The 17,486-nt window shown below is 43.9% G+C and overlaps 1 protein-coding gene across 1 annotated transcript in view; it reads left to right on the top strand.

Moving 5' to 3' along the window:
* The first annotated feature begins 2,329 nt into the window (after positions 1-2,329).
* The window catches only part of LOC130142043 (CDC42 small effector protein 2-like), a 60,865-nt gene continuing 45,708 nt past the window's right edge, over positions 2,330-17,486 (top strand). Inside the window, exons 1-2 of the mRNA XM_056323457.1 lie at positions 2,330-2,909; positions 13,099-13,416. Of these exons, the coding sequence (XP_056179432.1) occupies positions 13,363-13,416 (54 nt within the window). The 5' untranslated portion in view covers positions 2,330-2,909; positions 13,099-13,362. The remainder of the gene's footprint in view (positions 2,910-13,098; positions 13,417-17,486) is intronic.

The following is a 17,486-nucleotide window of genomic DNA, read 5'->3' as shown; positions in this document are numbered from 1 at the left end:
CAGTGGCTGGATCTGTAAAAGGGAAGATGAGTGACTAGATCTGTGACCTGATTCAAACACCCCTCACATGGTCCTTCAGAAGGTAATTCAGAAATAACATCTGGTACCTCAGTGGCTTAAAGGCCTCTAAGAAAAATGTCCAAAATCATAAAAGAAGTCTGTAAAAATATAAAAAAAAAAGGCAAGAGAGCAAGGAAAATCAATTGAAGTCATTGCAGGAGCACAGTCTTATGCATTGTATTTGTCAGTTGATACAGCTTTTATTAAAGACATGAAACCCATATTGTTAATAAGCCTAAATATCAGGCATATTCATATACACTAAAAACAGAGACCAAAAGTTTTTTAATAATTTTTATACTTTTCAGACTGTTTTATAACAGTTTGCTGATTTAGGTATAGACAAGGAAACTTTCTACTCTATAATCCGTCTCTGTGTCTCTATGATACTGTCCGAGTTCAGCTTAGTGGAAACTCTTCAACACTGCAACATATTCCATTTTTACCAATGCAGCTGAACCACACATAATCTGTAAAAGAAGGGCAACTAGCACACAGGTGAGATGGAGGAGGACGGCAGCTTCTTTTAATTTGGAGAACTGGAACACAAGAGAACCGAGGTGTCTCTGGGTATAGCTGCTACCAGTTCCTTGCCACTCAGTGGGGAAGATCTGATCTTGCACGTTGGTCAGATTTCATGTTTGAGTCATGCTTGCCACTTTTAGTGGCAAAGTGAAACCTTTTTTCTTCTTTTTTAAGGACAATATATGGTCCAGTCTAATGGAGTGGAATAAGGTCTGTTCAAGAGTCAGTGTAGCCTAAAATATTTTTTTTTTTGCTTTACTAACCTTTTGTTAGAATAAAAAATAGGTCAATATAACATTTTTGGAATGTGCAGCTGTGGCCTTCTGTGGTGAGAAAAGGAGGTTTGAAGATAAGAAAGTAATAAATAAGAGAATCGAGGGTTGCTCTTAGAGATAACAGGAACAAGGACAAGGCTACAAATTAGAACAAACCAGCTCAAGACTGACATAATTGTACAACTCCCTAGAAGACCCCTTGTGAGCATGCCTGGACCCTGAGGTCAACGAGTAGACATGGTGAAGATGACTATGGATCACTGCTAGAGACCCCTAAATGATCACCGACTTATTTCATGATGCGTGTGCAGAGTGTATTAGCATATATTAGCCTATATATGATGATTCTGGGAAATATAATGAATATGGAAATGGTTTAATGAATATGTATAACTCAAACACTATATAACCTATGTGATTTCGGGCGATGGGTGCACTCAGCTTTGTGAAACTATTTGCATGTGTGCCCAGCGCTGCAACAAAGAATGCCTGCTTTCTAAAACTCCAAAATGAGTCTTAGAGTTTCTCTGCTGACTTTTACGGTAACATAGTGGTGCAATACCTATTTTGAATCAGTAAGAGCTATGGGTGTGGAGAAGTCAACAGGAGCCCTAATCATTCTAAGTCAGGCTTGTATTGCTGCCATAGACTGAAATCATAATCCTATAAGGGGAATAAGTAAGGTAGGAAAGGTTGTCAACTTACAGAGAGGGTTTGCTGCTGTAAATAGCCTGAGATCACATGCCAGAGCATTTTGTCATCATTTTTCTTTTCTTGAAGGTCTGACCTGGATCATATCAATTCTCATTAATGTATTTCACATGTCTCTCAAGGCCTTATGAATGCCAGAACAGAATTAACTGTTTTTTATGCTAACTGTCCTGTGATGTGCAATTTCCTGACAAAGCAAAGGTGAGCATCTGAGCAGGTAAGATGACTCCCTCCTCTCCTTCCTCCAGATTCTTTTCTCTCAATTGACTTCAGGAGGAATCTGGAATGCTGGCTTTACCCAGCTCCCTAACTTTATGGACCTGAAAGGAGAGGAATCCTACTTAGGGAGAAGGATTCTCCTGGCTGGACACGGAAAGCTCTCTGGTAGACAGGGAGAGTTTGTCCCCAGGACCACCCATGCATGGCACCAGCTGAAGTCTTATTTCCCAGATGGCTCAAGTGCCCTATTAAGATGATTTCAGAAAACAGGATGAGGCAGATGCGAGGAAGCTCTAGGAGTGCCTTGCTGACCAGGGCCTGTGGTGATGAGAGCTGTGTAGGAGGAACATACCCCACATAACTGAGCATAGCTAAGGTGGACCTGCCAGGCCTGCTCCCACTGGCTGACCCACCGCCGCTCCCTGACCCAACTCACCGCCCCAGGCTGGCAGCAAGGGGCCGCAGAAACGACTATATACCCTAGGCCACCCCATCCGGCTGCCCCCAGCGGGGCTCGTGCAGCGCCCCGGCGGTGCCGCGCGCGGCGCCAGAGGGTGCTGCGGTGCCGGCGGCTGCCTCGCCGGGCCCTGGCGCTGCGGCCATGTCCGGCGCCGGTTTGAAAGTGCGGCAGCAGAGGAGCGGGTTGTATATAAAGGCTGACAGACTAAAACAACTGCTTTAGTTGATTAGTCTCCTTTGTTTCTTATCTTCTTCGTCGTGCTGATGAGCCCAGGTGGTAGCGTGGAGCGAACCGGCCTGGTGGATCCGTTCCCATCGCTGCACTAGCGCCACTGAGGTCGCCATTTTTACCTCCTCCCAGACCCTCCCGGCTGGGCTCGCCGTGCCGCGGAGGGAAGGCGCTTCGCCGGCGGCAGCAGACAGTGTACGGAGCTTAGCTGCGGCAGGGGAGTCGGCCGGGAGGGCGAAGACACACTAGCGCCGTTCCTGCCCGTTGCGTATGACCGCCCGGTCGTCGCCAGTTTCCTCCATTGATTTTGTCTCCGTCCTCCTCTTGGAGGGGTCCCAAGCGCCGTGGGGAGGGGGCACGGGACTCCCGAAAGGAGGGGAAGAAGGTGCTGAGGAGAAGCGGACAAAGAGAGGCTGCCACTGCGGACAGTGGTGAGTAACCGGGACAGGGATTTGGGTTGCCCCGTCAGCCCAGTCGGCGGTTTTACCACCCCCTCCTTCCCCCGTGAGCCCGAGGAGAGGCCTGCCTGCCATCAGGGGTACCACTGGGGCTGGATTGGGCCGGGGGGTGTGAAGCAGGTACCTGCGGCCGGCGGCGAGTCGGGCTGTGCCTCGGGCACCAGAACTGGGCACTCCCTTTTCCCTTGGACCGGGGGGCTTGGGTTTCTGCCGGCTCCCCGCCCGCGGAGCGAAGCAGGGGGGCAGCCCTGGCAATCTCTCCCCGTGGAGTCCCCAGCCTGCAGGCGGCAGCTCTTTACCGATGAGCCCACTGGTATCTTCCGTACTACAAGGCCTTAGCCCTGCGGCTGGGCTGGGCGAGGAGCGACGGCGGAGCGGCCGAGGCCCAGGTGAGGCGTTATGAGAACAGCCTCCTTGCAGGGGTACCTACCCTCAGAACAGGTAGGGTCTTTGTCAGCAGTGCGGTGAGCAATACTGTTGAGTCGTTTTAAAAACTGTTCTCTTAGGACACTCTTAAAACCAAAAGTAATCCCCCGCCTCCTACCCACCCCACTCGCCTCCTGCTCCCGCTCCCGTTTCACTACCCTATGTCACATGAGATTATCTTAAAACTTCACATTTTAAAATAATCTCGGATAGTTGTCATCTGTAAAGTCAACCTACCAGAATTCATTTCCCTCCCATACAAAATGTGTAATGGTTCACATAAATGTACAAAAATAGACATAGTAAAATAGACGCAGCTCAGTCCAGCGCATAAATGTTTCATCTTTACCAAGCACAGTGAATCTTTTGAAATGTAATTTATGTCCAAGGAGCAATGTCTCAATCACGCTGAAAATTAAACTGATTTGAAGAATCAGTCAGCAATATACAGGCAAGCGGAGGTTATCTTTATTCAGCAGCGCCGGGTGCATGGGGGATCGCTCCACCAAAGTCATGCACACCGAGGGGACTTTTCAGTCCCCCCTTTATACAGGCTACTCATACCTATTCATTAGTTTTCCAAGAAATTGTTTACATATTCATTACAATTCTGAGAATTCATTTACATATCTCGTGCCTGCGCAATGTCCTTGAGGAGTTGTCTCTACGCAGACTCTATTCCTCAGCGGCCATGTTTAAAGTCTCCATCTTCGCCACGTTGCATGTACAACAGGAATCTAAGACCAAATGTCCCTTCTAAAGATAACCAACCCAAGGACTTAGCAGTCTGTGCATCCGTCATGTGGCAATAAGGGTCCTTGGACATCTCCTGACTTTTAACTAAACATAGGTGCGTCATCCTTTACATAAGTGGTACAGCATTCACTGTTCATTCCCCCCTTTTCTAACAGCTATTGTAAATTCTTTTACAAATACAGAAAATCATCATATCTTATGATCATTCTTTGACAGCACCAAACAAAACGTTGAAGTAATATACATATTAATATTCCTAAAACTACTATAATAAGTATTATAACAAAAGCATGCTTTAACCATTCTAAATTAGGTAACCACGAAGTCAGTTTGTTCCATATAGCTTCAAAACTGCATGAGAAATTGTATTTAGTAATTTCATGCAAAATCTGAACCTTGTTCCATATCTTATGGATGTCTGTTTCAATTTGATTACTTTGGTCTATGTATACATAACAACTTTGATTTATTATCATACATACTCCTCCTTCCTTTAAGGTAATTAAGTCTAGGGCCATTCTGTTTTGAATTACCACCTTACTCAAAGATTTTACTTTCTGGTTCAATCAGCTGATTGCATCTGTCGTTAGATTAAACATTTGTTCAATTTCTGCAGACATGTTTACTACAGTCTTTTCTAATTTACTAACTCCTAACCATGGGATAAACCCCCTAACAAAACTGTGGTATCCAGTATGTCTCACAACAATGGGGTTTTCACTTCTCTTAACACGTCTCCAGACATTATGATAGATTCCTGGAGGTGGAGACATTTGGTTATAAATTCGATCTTGGGTGGTTAAGTATCCTATGGTACACATACCTGACCATCCTGGGGGAAGTTGTTTCCTGCTAAATCCATCCCCACATAACCACCAATAACCTTGGGGAAGTTTGCAAGGTCCATGTGTTGCAGTTAAATTTGCTCCTAAGAATCTCCCTGCTTTATACCAGCCATAAGCCCAATTAGCATCTTGTCCTGATGGATTGTGACCTTGTAATTGGGTATTATTACAAAAATCTATTACTGTTATGTTTCTAATTTGATCCACGTTCCAATTTCCTACATAGATGGTAGTCTTATTTATCCAATAATCATTCCATCCATCAGATTGTGATCAAGTGTTTTGCCCTGGATTCCCAGGGCATGGTCCTCCTGTTTTACTTCGAGCTTTCCAATGGCAGTTATTATCACTTTTCATAAATACTGTGGTGGTTAGGTTTAATATTTGTAAATCAAATCTAGGACCCAACTTATACGTTTTGTCATCATATAGACAGTATCCTTTACCATTGCCTGGCTTTTTCCAAAAGTCTGGCCATGTAGGCCGTTTGCCATCTAGAGAATTCCAGTTTTGGGAGGCCACCCCATACAGGGGTGTTACCAGGCCTCCCTTAGGAAGAGAGGTACATATCCAACATTCCTTAGCTTTCAAAACTGCAATGTATCCTCTTTATATATTCCATTATTTTTTAAATAATACACTTAAATGGTTGACATTTAGCTATGAGGCTGAAGGTTGAATCTGAAAATAAATTCTGTTGTTTGTTCAGTATCCTTTTAGATCACAACTTTTGTCTTCTATTGTATATAGCAAATTTATCTTCTTTTATAAGAGTTATATCTCTTTATAGAGATGTATTGTTTTTACACATTGTTTCTGTTTAGAATAAGTCTTTGAAAATATGCAAAAGCACAGCATAAGCATGAAACTGTAAATACATTACAAGACTGTCCAATTCTGTGTTTACATAGTCTGAACAGCTATTTAAAGCTATTATACACTGCAAAACTTCTCACTATACAGTTTCAATTTCCATACCATCCTTTCTGTTGAGCATACTTACAGGTCATATTCTGCTAGAGGCAATTTGAAAACATCAAATACTTCCTTATTCTTCATTAAGTAAACTGAATGCAAGTAGGATACAAAGCACTGAAAGGAAAATAAAAGTATTATACAAAAAAAGAAATTATTAATTCAGTTACCAACACATGAAACTAACATTCTGCTGTTGCTCTAAATACAAAGTAGAATTCTACCATTAAATGTTCTAACATTGATTTCAAACTGAAATTCTTTTAACTAATACCCATCATCCAAAATTTCAGTACTACAGAAGTGATGTGTCTTCAAGTATTCAAGTATTTCATTAAAAGCACATTAATTGGCTGAATTTACCAGTGGTATGTCATTTTATTTTCACTAGAAAGAAAATATAGCAAATTAGTCATAAGGAAACATTATTGGTTTTTTTCTACCAGTTTTTCTGAATGTTGTTATGCTATGATGACATCTGAATTACATGGAAGCAAGATGACACTGTATTGCTATCAGTCTGAGGTGTCCTGACTTAATCTTGGCCACTAACAGAAGTGATTCAACTCAATGTAGCTGTCTTTCACTGTAGCCTAGAAAAATTCACATTACCTTGCATTTGCCATCAGCTAACCACATACACGCAGTCAGTGAATGCAACTCAGCTGACCAACAGAAATTCACTATACAACATTTACTAAAACAAGTCCAATCTTGAAGTTTCAATTAATCCCAGACTTTCACTATAGAAAACTGGAAGCACTGCATAACAGAATAACTAACTTAATCTTGTGTTATTTTTTCCCTCCATCCTTCCCAAAAGGAAAGATTCTTTTTCTTCTATTAGGCATCTTCTCATCTTCTTTCATTTACATAGTCTATTTCTGCCTATCATCAGCTCATTTCTTAAAATAACCATTTCTATCATCGCTGATAGTACTAGATAAATCTAATTACAGTTTATTCCTTTTCAAACTGCAGTAAAAGAAAAAAAGCTAAAAAACCCACTTTATAAAATTTCATAGCTCTTTCTTGCTGCCAAAGCAGGGTGATGTTCTGATAAATTACATTCATTAGTCAGTAAGTTGCATTGTTTTTTCCAATGTAGTAGTCTGTGGTTTTTGTTTTGGGGCATCAGTTGAGAGAAGTCAAATCAGCCACCTATTCCTCTTTTTATTCACTAAGGGCATTCTGAGATGGCCTCTTGTGGTCTGACGTGTAATACTACAAACTTATTTTTTCTTTTCTCCCCCTCCCCCCCATCTAAAAATGATTCTTTAAATCTATTAAGCAAGAATTCAGAGTAGTTCGTATCACTAGTACAAGCACTTGCTGATACATGGGCTTAATCTGATCTCCCAATAGTGCTGTAAAATAACATGTGATGTTATCCATAGAGAGTATTACAGAGACATACAGAGTATTTAAGATACAAATGTATGAAATATGTTTCACTCAGACATAAAGGTTTGTCTTGCCTTTCCATGGCTACATCTCACCATCTAGTAGCAGCAAAATCTGCACATTCCTTTGTTAGCATCTAGAGGCAGCAAATCTGGAAGTAAACAAACTTTTACAACATCTGCAGTTTAAAAACTCTTTGCATGTTTACTGGTTCTTTTATTTAAATATTGTGTTGTAAATGAAGCATGGGTTGCTTTGGTGTTTGGTGGTGGGTTTTTTTCAAAAGATAAAGTTGCTGAAGATTTGAGAGTAAAACAATTTCTAACTCTCTAAAAGCTGATGCCAGAATGTTTCTGATGCTGTTCTTTTTTAACAACTGTGTCTTTCATCTCCCTGCTAGAAATAACAAAGAAAAGCAGAAGAAAACAAACAAACAAAAGAAAATGTGTTCTTAAGTTAATTTAATACTGTTGATTTACCACAGACTTAATTTAGAAGAGTCTTGGCTAGTGTGAAACCACTACAAAAAAACCATATAAGTATACGCAAACTTTTTCCCCCCAGTTTAAAAAGTTTGACGTAAAAACTATTCACACAGCACATGTATGCAGCAAAAATTAACTACCCAAAATAATAGCAACAATACAACATAAAAACTGTAATATTTTAAGAATCAGAAAAGATCCTTACGCTTCTGTCATTTGTAGCCTAATTTCTGACACATGCCAAAACTCCTGATGACTTGGAGAGATGAAGAGGCACATGATGGAAGGCAATAGTTGAAGCAACCACCAGATGGCTTGAAACATAAACTGTGCCTCATGCCACTGCCCAGAATACAATGGTTGCTTCCACCATTTTAAGCACATGGTGCTTGTCTTGGAAGGTTTATGGAAGTGTGATATAGTCAGTCTGCCAGGCCTCCCCATATTTATATTTCAGCCATCGTCCTCCATACCAGAGAGGCTTTAACCACATGGCTTGCTTAATTGCAGCACATGCTTCACATTCATGAATGACCTGTGTGATACTGTCCATGGTTAAGTCCACCTCTCGATCACAAGCCCATCTATAGGTTGCACCTCTTCCTTGATGGCCTGAAGTGTCATGGGCCCATCACGCTATAAGTAATTCACCCTTATGTTGCCAGTCCAGGTCCTCCTGTGCTACCTTAATCATAGCAGCCTGATCTATCTGCTGTTTCTTTTGATGTTCTTTAGTGGCCCGACTCTTGGGTATGTGAGCATCTATGTGATGTACCTTTACAACCGGGTTCTCCACCCAAGTAGCAATATCTTGCCACAATGCGACAGCCCAAATGGGTTTACCTCTGTGCTGCCTGTTACTCTGCTTCCACAACTGCAACCACCCCCACAGGGCATTTGCCACCATCCATGAGTCAGTATAGAGGCAAAGTATTGGCCATTTTAGTTGTTCAGCAATGTCTAAAGCCAGCTGCTTTCACCTCTGCAAACTGGCTCGATTCACCTTCTCCTTCAGCAGTTTCTGTGACTTGTCATAGGGGGGGCTCCATACAGCCGCCTTCCACCTCCGATGCTTTCCTACAATATGACAGGACCCATCAGTAAACAAGGCATATTGCTGTTCATTTTCTGCCAATTTATTATATAGTAGGGCCTCTTCAGCATGCATCACCTTATGTGGTGACAATCTGAAATCTTTGCCTTCTGGCCAGTCCGTGATCACTTCCAAGATTCCTGGATGACTGGGATTTCCTATTCAAGGTCACTGTGTGATCAGTGTGACCCACTTGCTCCATGTATCATCAGTTGCGTGATGTGTAGAGAAGACCCTCCCTTTAAACATCCAGCCCAGCACTGGTAACTGGGGTGCCAGGAGGAGCTGCGCTTCAGTACCAATCACTTCCAAAGCAGCTCAAACCCTTTCATAAGCTGCCAATATCTCTTTTTCAGTTGGAATATAGTGGGCCTTGGATCCTCTGTATCCCCAACTCCAAAAGCCCAAGGGTCGACCTCGAGATTCCCCTGGTGCTTTCTGTCAGAGGCTCCAGGTAAGGCCATTCTCCCTGGCTGTAGTGTAGAGCACAGTTTTTACATCTTGCCCTGTCCAGACTGGCCCAAGCACTACTGCTTGAACTATCACCTGTTTTATCTGTTCAAAGGCTTGTCATTGCTCAGGGCCCCATTTAAAATCTTTCTTCTTCTGGGTGACTTGACAGAGAGAGCTTATAATCAGACTGTAGTTTGGAATGTGCATTCTCCAAATGTCTAAGAAAGCCTTTGTTTCTTTCTTATTAATTGGTGGAGATGTTGCTGTTATTTTGTTGATCGCATCCACTGGGATTTCTCGACATCCACCTTGACATTTTATTCCCAAAAACTTGGTCTCCTGTGCCGGTCCCTTGACCTTACTTTCTTTTATGGCAAAACTGTCTTTCAGAAGGATTTGGACTATTTTCTTCCTTTTCTTAAAAGTTTCTGCTGTTGCATTGCCCCACATGGTGATGTCATCAATGTATTGCAGCTGTTCCAGAGCTTCACCCTTCTCCAGTGCAGCCTGGATCAGTCCATGGCAGATGGCAGGGCTGTTTCCACCCCTGGGGCAGTCGATTCCAGGTGTATCGGATGCCCCTCCAAGTGAAAGCGACCTGTAGTCTGCACTCCACAGCCAAAAGGATTGAGAAAAATGCATTTGCGATATCAGTGGTGGCATATCACTTGGCTGCCTTTGTTTGCAGTTCATATTGAAGTTCTAGCATGTCTGGCACGGCAGCACTCAGCGATGGTGTGAATTATTTCAGGCCACAATAGTCTACTGTTAGTCTCCATTCTCCATTAGACTTTTGCACTGGCCATATGGGGCTGTTAAAGGGTGAGGGGGTCCTGCTGATCACTCCTTGACTCTCCAGTCAGTGAATCAGCTTATGGATGGGAATCCCTGAGTCTTGTTTCGTGCAATATTGCTGCCAGTGCACCACTGTGGTAGTGATCGGCACAGTACTTGTTCTTCTTCGACCTTCAGCAACCCCATAACAGAAGGATCCTCCAAGAGACCAGGAAAGGTAGAGAGCTGCTCAGTTTCCTCCATCTCCAAGGCAGCTATACCGCAAGACCACCAGTACCCTTCTGGTTCTTTGAAATACCCTCTCCTGAGATGACAGCCTATGCCAAGGATACATGGAGCCTCTGGGCCAGTCACAATGGGGTGCTTTTGCCGCTCATTCCCAGTCAGGCTTATTTCAGGCTCCAATACAGTTAGCTGTTGGGTTCCCCCCGTCACTCCAGAAATACTAATGGGTTCTGCCTCTTTATAGCTTGATGGCATTAGGGTACACTGTGCACTGGTGTCTAATAGAGCTTTATCCTCCTGTGGAACTAATGTGCCAGGCCATCGGATCCACACAATCCAGTAAACCTGGTTGTTCCTCTCCTCCACCTGGCTGGAGGCAGGGCCTCTCTAGTCCTGGTCATAGGATTCTCTACTTATTCTTGTAAAAACAGATTAGATTTCCTTTCCATAGGATCAGGAGTAAGGTCAGCTCTCCCACTCTCTCTGGGAAACTGCCCACTGGAGACTGGAGCAGCAGCTTTCCTGGAATAACTCCTGGTTTTGTTTTTCTTTGCAATTCACTTACCCGTGTCTCTTGGGTTGAATTAGGTTTTCCATCCCACTTCCTCATGTCCTCTCCATAGTACCACAGATAAAAAACCACAGGGTACCCTGTGGTGTGTACCTTCTATATATTCTCTCTGGAGCAAAAGTACACCTGTTGTTAATAGCTGAAATGTAGCAGTGGGGATTAGGATCTATCCTTGTCGAGTTGCTGGACCAATTTCTCCACAGCTGAGACAAGGGAGGAAGAGAGATTGTCTTCATATTCTCAGAGTTGGTGAGCCACTTCACCATCAGTGCCGCTTCATCTCCATCTCATCTACTGCTAATGAGTTGGCATATGATGGTGTGCTCCATACAAATGTCTTTCACATGGGTCATGTGCATTGGACTTCTATGGGTATCTGTGTTTTGTTCATGTCATAGTAAGTCACCTCTAGCATGTCTAATTCCCTCAGGTACTGGATACCTCTCTCTGTTGCAGACCACTTGCCTGGGCGTCATATAACATCTTCTTTGTAAGGATACCTGTCTTTCATGTTTGACAGGAGTTGTCTCCAGAGGCCGGTGACCTGTGTTCCTCTTCCAGTTGCCTTGTCAATGTCCCCTTCCCTAGAAAGAAATTCCAGCTGCTTGGCTTCCCTACCCTCTAATTCCAAACTATTAGCCCCATTATCCCAGCCTCGGAGCAGTCTCACCTGGACAACAGCTGAAATCTTTCCGCATATCCCACAGCTCACTCAGGGATAGGGATTGAGTCGTTCCCTCTTTTTCTGCCGTGTGGATAACTGGCTAGCTGAAAAGGGTCACATAGACATAGTCCAGCTGGCTGGACAAAAATGCACATCGCTCTCAGCTTATCTGAAGTAAAGCAAAAATACACTGTCCTTGGCTGTCCTTGTTACACAATAACAGGAAGATTTCGGTGGGAAAAGAATGTTGCAGGTGGGAACAGATAACTACAGAAGAGAAACAAGGGGCGGGCTTGGTATTTAGGCAACTAACCAATAATGAGCTTAACTTTTGTAATATGTATGAGCTAATTATAAGAAGGCATAAAAGGTGACTGTAAGAGACAATAAACGAAGTCTGCTGATCACTCATATTGAGTGACTGTGTCTTCCCTCCGTCGCAACACTGCCGCTTACTCTTGTTCCTGTGATGGTCCTGCTTCCTCCTTTACTAAACGAGATGTTTTTTGTGTCCATTTCTTCTTGTGTATAGGGGCAACTGATATCAACACAGGTTGGTCCTCTGGTTCAGCTGCATCACCCATCACTAAGGTTGGAGTAGTAGTGCCAGTCACTGGGTTTTGAGTAGGTGCAGTACCTGTTTCCAAAGTTTGAATAACTACAGTGCTTGTTGTGGGGACTGATGTAGCTGCAGTGCCTGTTGCTGGGGTTTGAGTAGCTGCAGTGCCTGTCACAGGAATTCAAGTAGTCACAGTAATCAGCCAGCTCTTTCAGTATCCTGGGATGAATCCCTTCGGGCCCCATAGACTTATGTGCATCCAACTGGAGCAATGTCTCGAACAAGTTCAGAGTGGGCTGGGAGTTTATCATCCCCCCAGTCACGGTGTTTCAACACAGGGCTTCAGGGGTCTCAGGACTCATCATCGGTGTTAAAGACAGAGGTGAAGAAGGCATTAAATGTTTCTTCTTTGTCTACATCCCTGTTTATGAGGTGACTGACCTCATCAAGTAACAGACCAATGTGATCTCTGATAGTCTTTTTGATATTATCATATTTTTAAAAGCCCTTTTTGTTGTCCTTCACAGTGCTGGCCAGCTTGAACTGTAGTTGAGCTTTGGCTGCACTAATTTTCTCCCTACAGTGGTGAACAGCATCTCTGTAGTCCTCCCATGTTGCCTGCCCTTGCTTCCAGTGTCTATACACTTTCCTTTTCTACCTAAGTTCTAGAAGAAGATCCCTGCTCAGCCAAGCTGGCCTGCCCTGCTTGCTTGACTTCTGACACTGGAATTGCCTGCTCCTGTGCTTTTAAGAGATGTCTCTTAAAAAAAGAAATGTGCGTGGCTTGTTTGCTCTTGTCTCTCCACTCTGTAGTTCAAAATATTATCAAGGAATCACTGGTGTGGGTGGCTGTCTGTGAGTATGAGATTCTGTATCTTTCTTTCTGATGTAATATGCTTCTTTCTTTTCAGGTTCACATAACGCTAGGGATCAAAGAAGCACATGTAACACTTATGTGGTGCTTGGACCAGTCTTCTGAAAGAAGACTCCAAAATAAATTATCTTCAACCTGTTTATCCTGGAACTGACTTTTCTTTGGAAAAAAGCTCAACAGAGAAACTTTTCACACTGGAACCATTATAAATAAATCTATTTAAAGAACTTGCTACCTGGAGACACTTTTGCAGAGATTGAGTCCTGCATTTCATCTGTGTTTGCACTTCAGACTGTAAACAATGAGTGAGTTCTGGTTGTGTTTCAACTGTTGTATTGCAGAACAGCCTCAGCCTGTAAGTATGAGTATTAGAACTGTTTTGTGTATTAATTCAATACATTGTTCAATTTTTCTTTTTTTTGTTTTTTTTTGTTTTAGCTTCTTAAATTAGTGCTGTTGGACTAAGCCTAGTGAGAATTAAGAAATTAACTATCATCTTGGTTTAGCTGTGAAAGAAGAGTCTGGTCTAGACTTTTGTAGAGATTTTCCTATCTTTAATCATAAATCTGTCTGAAGTCTTTGAAAAGAGCCTTTATATGTTTGCACTGTAGAGAGGGAGAAAGGAAGGTGAAGGGGAGGGTGAGAGTGAGGAGGACCTAAACTGTTGCTCTAACATCTGCCAAAAAGCAGGTGGAAATCTGGAAATGTCATGATGTCTGATACTGTTTAAGGCTTATTTTCTTATGTGGTTGGACAGTGGTGAAGGAAGGAAATATTTCTGTTAAGAGATATAGGATAAAATCTATTCTCCTCTGCATTTCATAGAATTCATTTAAATGAAGTTAGAGAGGGCGGGCAAGAGGGACAGTGGCAGAACAAGGAGGCAGACAGATGAGAGAGCAGTGGCAGGCGGGAGGGAAGGAGCACAAGTCAGAGAGCAGGCAAGAGTGAGTGAGCAGGTGAGAGTGAGTGGGAGTGAGTGAGAGAGGGAACAAGGAGGAGGGAGCACAGGGGAATGAGCCTGTGAGTGCAAACAGGGGGAATGGGAGCACAAGAGAAAGCGTGGGTGCTTGTGAGGGCAAGCAAGCAAGGGCATGAGAGAGTGAGAGCTAGAGAACGAGCTGAAGCAGAAGTGAGAGCAGGAGAGAGTGCAAGTGCACAAGCAGGGGAGCACAGGTGAGCGATTACGAGCGAGTGAGACCAAGAGTGAGCAGGAGAGTGAGCATGCGGTGGGAAGAGGGTATGGTTGTGTGAGATCAAGAGTGGGGGAGGGAGCAAGTGCAACCAAGAGATTGGGAGTGTGAGAGGGAGGATGGGAGCAAGGGGATGAGAGAGTGGGGGCAAGAGATTGACAGTGAATGGGGTGAGTGGGCGAGCAAGTAAGTGAGCGGGAGGGTGAGAGGGTGCAAGTGAGCAGGAGGGCAAGGACAAGTGAGAGTAAGGGAGAGGGAGGGCATGAGGGTGGGCGGGAGGGTGAGTAGGAGGGTGCAGGTGGGCAAGAGGGCAAGGGAGGGTGAGAAGGAAGGTGAGGGTAAGCAAGAGAGTGAGGGTGAGAGGGAGATGGCGAACAAGAGAGAAAGGGCAAAGAAGCAAGGGGGTAAGTGAGAATTAGGAGACAATCACAAGGGAGCAGAGGGGCACGAGGGGTGAGGGGATCAGGAGGGCGGTGAGGGGTTAAACAGGGGCAAGTGGGAAAGGAGGTGATTGGGAGCAAGGAGGCAGGTGAGAAGTGAAGCGAGTGGGCAAGGAGGTGGGCAAGGGGGTGAGCCGGGGCAAGGAGGCAAGCAACAGGGGTGAGCTGAGTGGGGATGAGAAACCAAACAAGACCAAGGGGCGAGGGGGCAAGGAGGTGAGTGTGAGGAGATGGACTGAGGGGAAGAGGTGAACATGAGGAGGTGAGCATGGGGTGACAAGTGCTAGGTGATGAATGCAGAAGGGAGAGGAACAAGGAGAGCACAAAGAAGAGAATGAGGGAGAAAGAAAGGCGATGAATGTGAGAAGACAAGCTGGAATGAGAGAAGAAAATGAGCACGTACTGGAGAGTGAGGGAGGGGGGCTGAGTAATGAGAAAGAGCGAGGCAGCGAGAGCAAGAGACCAGGAGGCAGCGGGCAAGAAGAGGCAGAAAAAGAGTGCAAGCAAAAGAGGAAGAGAGGGAATGTTAGACAGCAAAAGCAAGTGAGACAGCAGTTGTGAGACAGAATGACTGCGAGTCACCAGGGGCAAGAGAGTGAAATTGAGTGAGATGGCAAGTGCAAGACTGAGTAAGAGAGGGTGAGAGAGAGAGCGCGAACATGAGACAGCAAGTGTGAGACAGCATGCAAGAGGAGGTGAGCACAAGTGAGAGACAGTGAGCAAGTATGAGACTGTAGGAGTGAGCATGATTTGTCAAAACAGTGAGTGTGATGAGCACACTTAAGTGAGCATGAGACATGGAGAGAAAGCTAGTGATCACTAGATGGAACAAGAGTGAGGCAGCAAGAGTGTGACAGTCACAACTGTGAGACAGTGCAACTGCAAGTAAGTGCAAGCAGGTGAGAGAGAAAATGAGTGCAAGGTGTCATTAGCATGTGTGAGAACAAGTGCAAGATTATGGGAGCAGGCATGGGATGGCAGGCGACAGTGAGTGCGAGACAGTGAGAGCAAGTGAGTGTGAGTGAGCCAGAGAAAGATAGATATGGAGGAAGAGAGCAAGTGCCACAGATTATGCTCAGTGTTCTTGCTCAGACTGAGAGAAACTAAGAGACTGAATGACTGAGAGACAGACAGATGGGGGGGGGCGCACAGAGATAAACAGGGAAATGGAGTGAGACAAAATTCAGAGATGGAGACAGGTGGAGAGATGTGGCAAATGAAGAGACGGGACGTAGCTTGATGCAAGCAAATGTCGATTTATTATACAGAAGCACGAGTTTATATATGTTTTCAGAAGCTGCGCGCTTTAAACAGATTGGTTCTTTAAGCTAAGCATTACATACTAGGCAATCTCTGATTGGTGGTTAACTACAAACAAAGGACACTAAGTTTTTACAGTCATCAATTAACAGCAAGGTGTTACCTCTCCTTGGCTCCACCAGTTCCCTTATCTTTTCTCGGCATGACTCATCCTGTTGATTGTTATCTATTCACATTCCTTGTCCTCCCGGGGTTTGTGGCCTACAAGCTGGAGCACATCCCTTTCAGCTAACTGATTGGTACTTATGGTCCTGATTTCCAGGCCCCCTCCTGCATCTCCCCCTTCTTGTTTTTGAGCAATCGAAATCCAGTTTGTTTTAAACATGCGTTCTCGTTGTAAGCATTGAAACAAACAAGGAACACATAATACTAAAACCAACAATACTGTCAATACCATCAGTGCTCCTTTGATTATATTTTGTAACCAGCCCCCTAACCCAAGGCTTGAAAGCCAGTCCGTTAACCCGTTCTCAGTCTTTATACCCTGTACATTTTTTCTCAAGTCAGCAAGCTGCTTATGAATAGAGTTTGAGTGATCAGTCAAATTCATGCAACACTTTCCATAGTGCTGTTCACTATAGGCTACTCTCTACTGTTCATGCTGTTTCCTTATCTTCTAGAGGTGAGATCACATTCCTCCTTTGTTTCTGTCTCATCCTAGTTTTTCTTCTCATACTCCCTCAAAGTTATTTACCTCTTTGCTGCAGGATCGCAGCTGCACATCGTCAAAGCAAGGCCAAAGCTGCACATTATCAATGTCAAAACAACCCACTGTCTCTGTTCCATACAATTCTCCAATTTCTCCTTTTTGTTTTTGAACAGCTAGTACCAGGTTTGCCATGTTCTGCAGGGCCCTTGCAAACATGATGGCAACCAAGGCAATAGCAAACAAACAATACTGCCAATTGAGTGAATGGATGCCAAAAAGGCTGACATTTTCTCAGATTTTGATAACATGTTGCTGCAATGGGGCGCGTAAAATCCATTCAGCACATACCATCAAAATCCTCATAGCCATGTCCTTGAGCCAACAACAAAAAGCAGTGGCAATTTTTGACTCGCATTCTTAACTGCCTAACAAAGAAGGTGATTTAACTCTAATGCTTTCCCTGCAGTTACTCCGGATAAGCGCACCTTCCCATCATAGCCTCCTACTACATTAGCATCTACATAAAGACAATTATCAACATTCAAATTGCAAACAATATCAACTTTTTTTGGATTAACATTATACAGAGGTAATCAATTATCCCAAATATCAAGGCTTTCAGTAAGATTCTTCATTCCCCACATACATTCACTTTTTTGCAACAATGTCTGCAAGTCAGTTTCAAGGAAGGGCACACCAAACAAGAACTGGTTCAGTCAAAAAGTTCAAAACATAGCATGCTTCATACTTTCTCTGAACGTGCCTCTGGGGTCATTCCCTTTTTTTATATATATATATATATATATATATATTGACGTACGGA

Source organism: Falco biarmicus, chromosome W (genome assembly GCF_023638135.1).
Source record: "Falco biarmicus isolate bFalBia1 chromosome W, bFalBia1.pri, whole genome shotgun sequence".
Lineage (NCBI taxonomy): Eukaryota > Metazoa > Chordata > Aves > Falconiformes > Falconidae > Falco > Falco biarmicus.
This window is presented reverse-complemented; position numbering and strand designations above follow the sequence as displayed.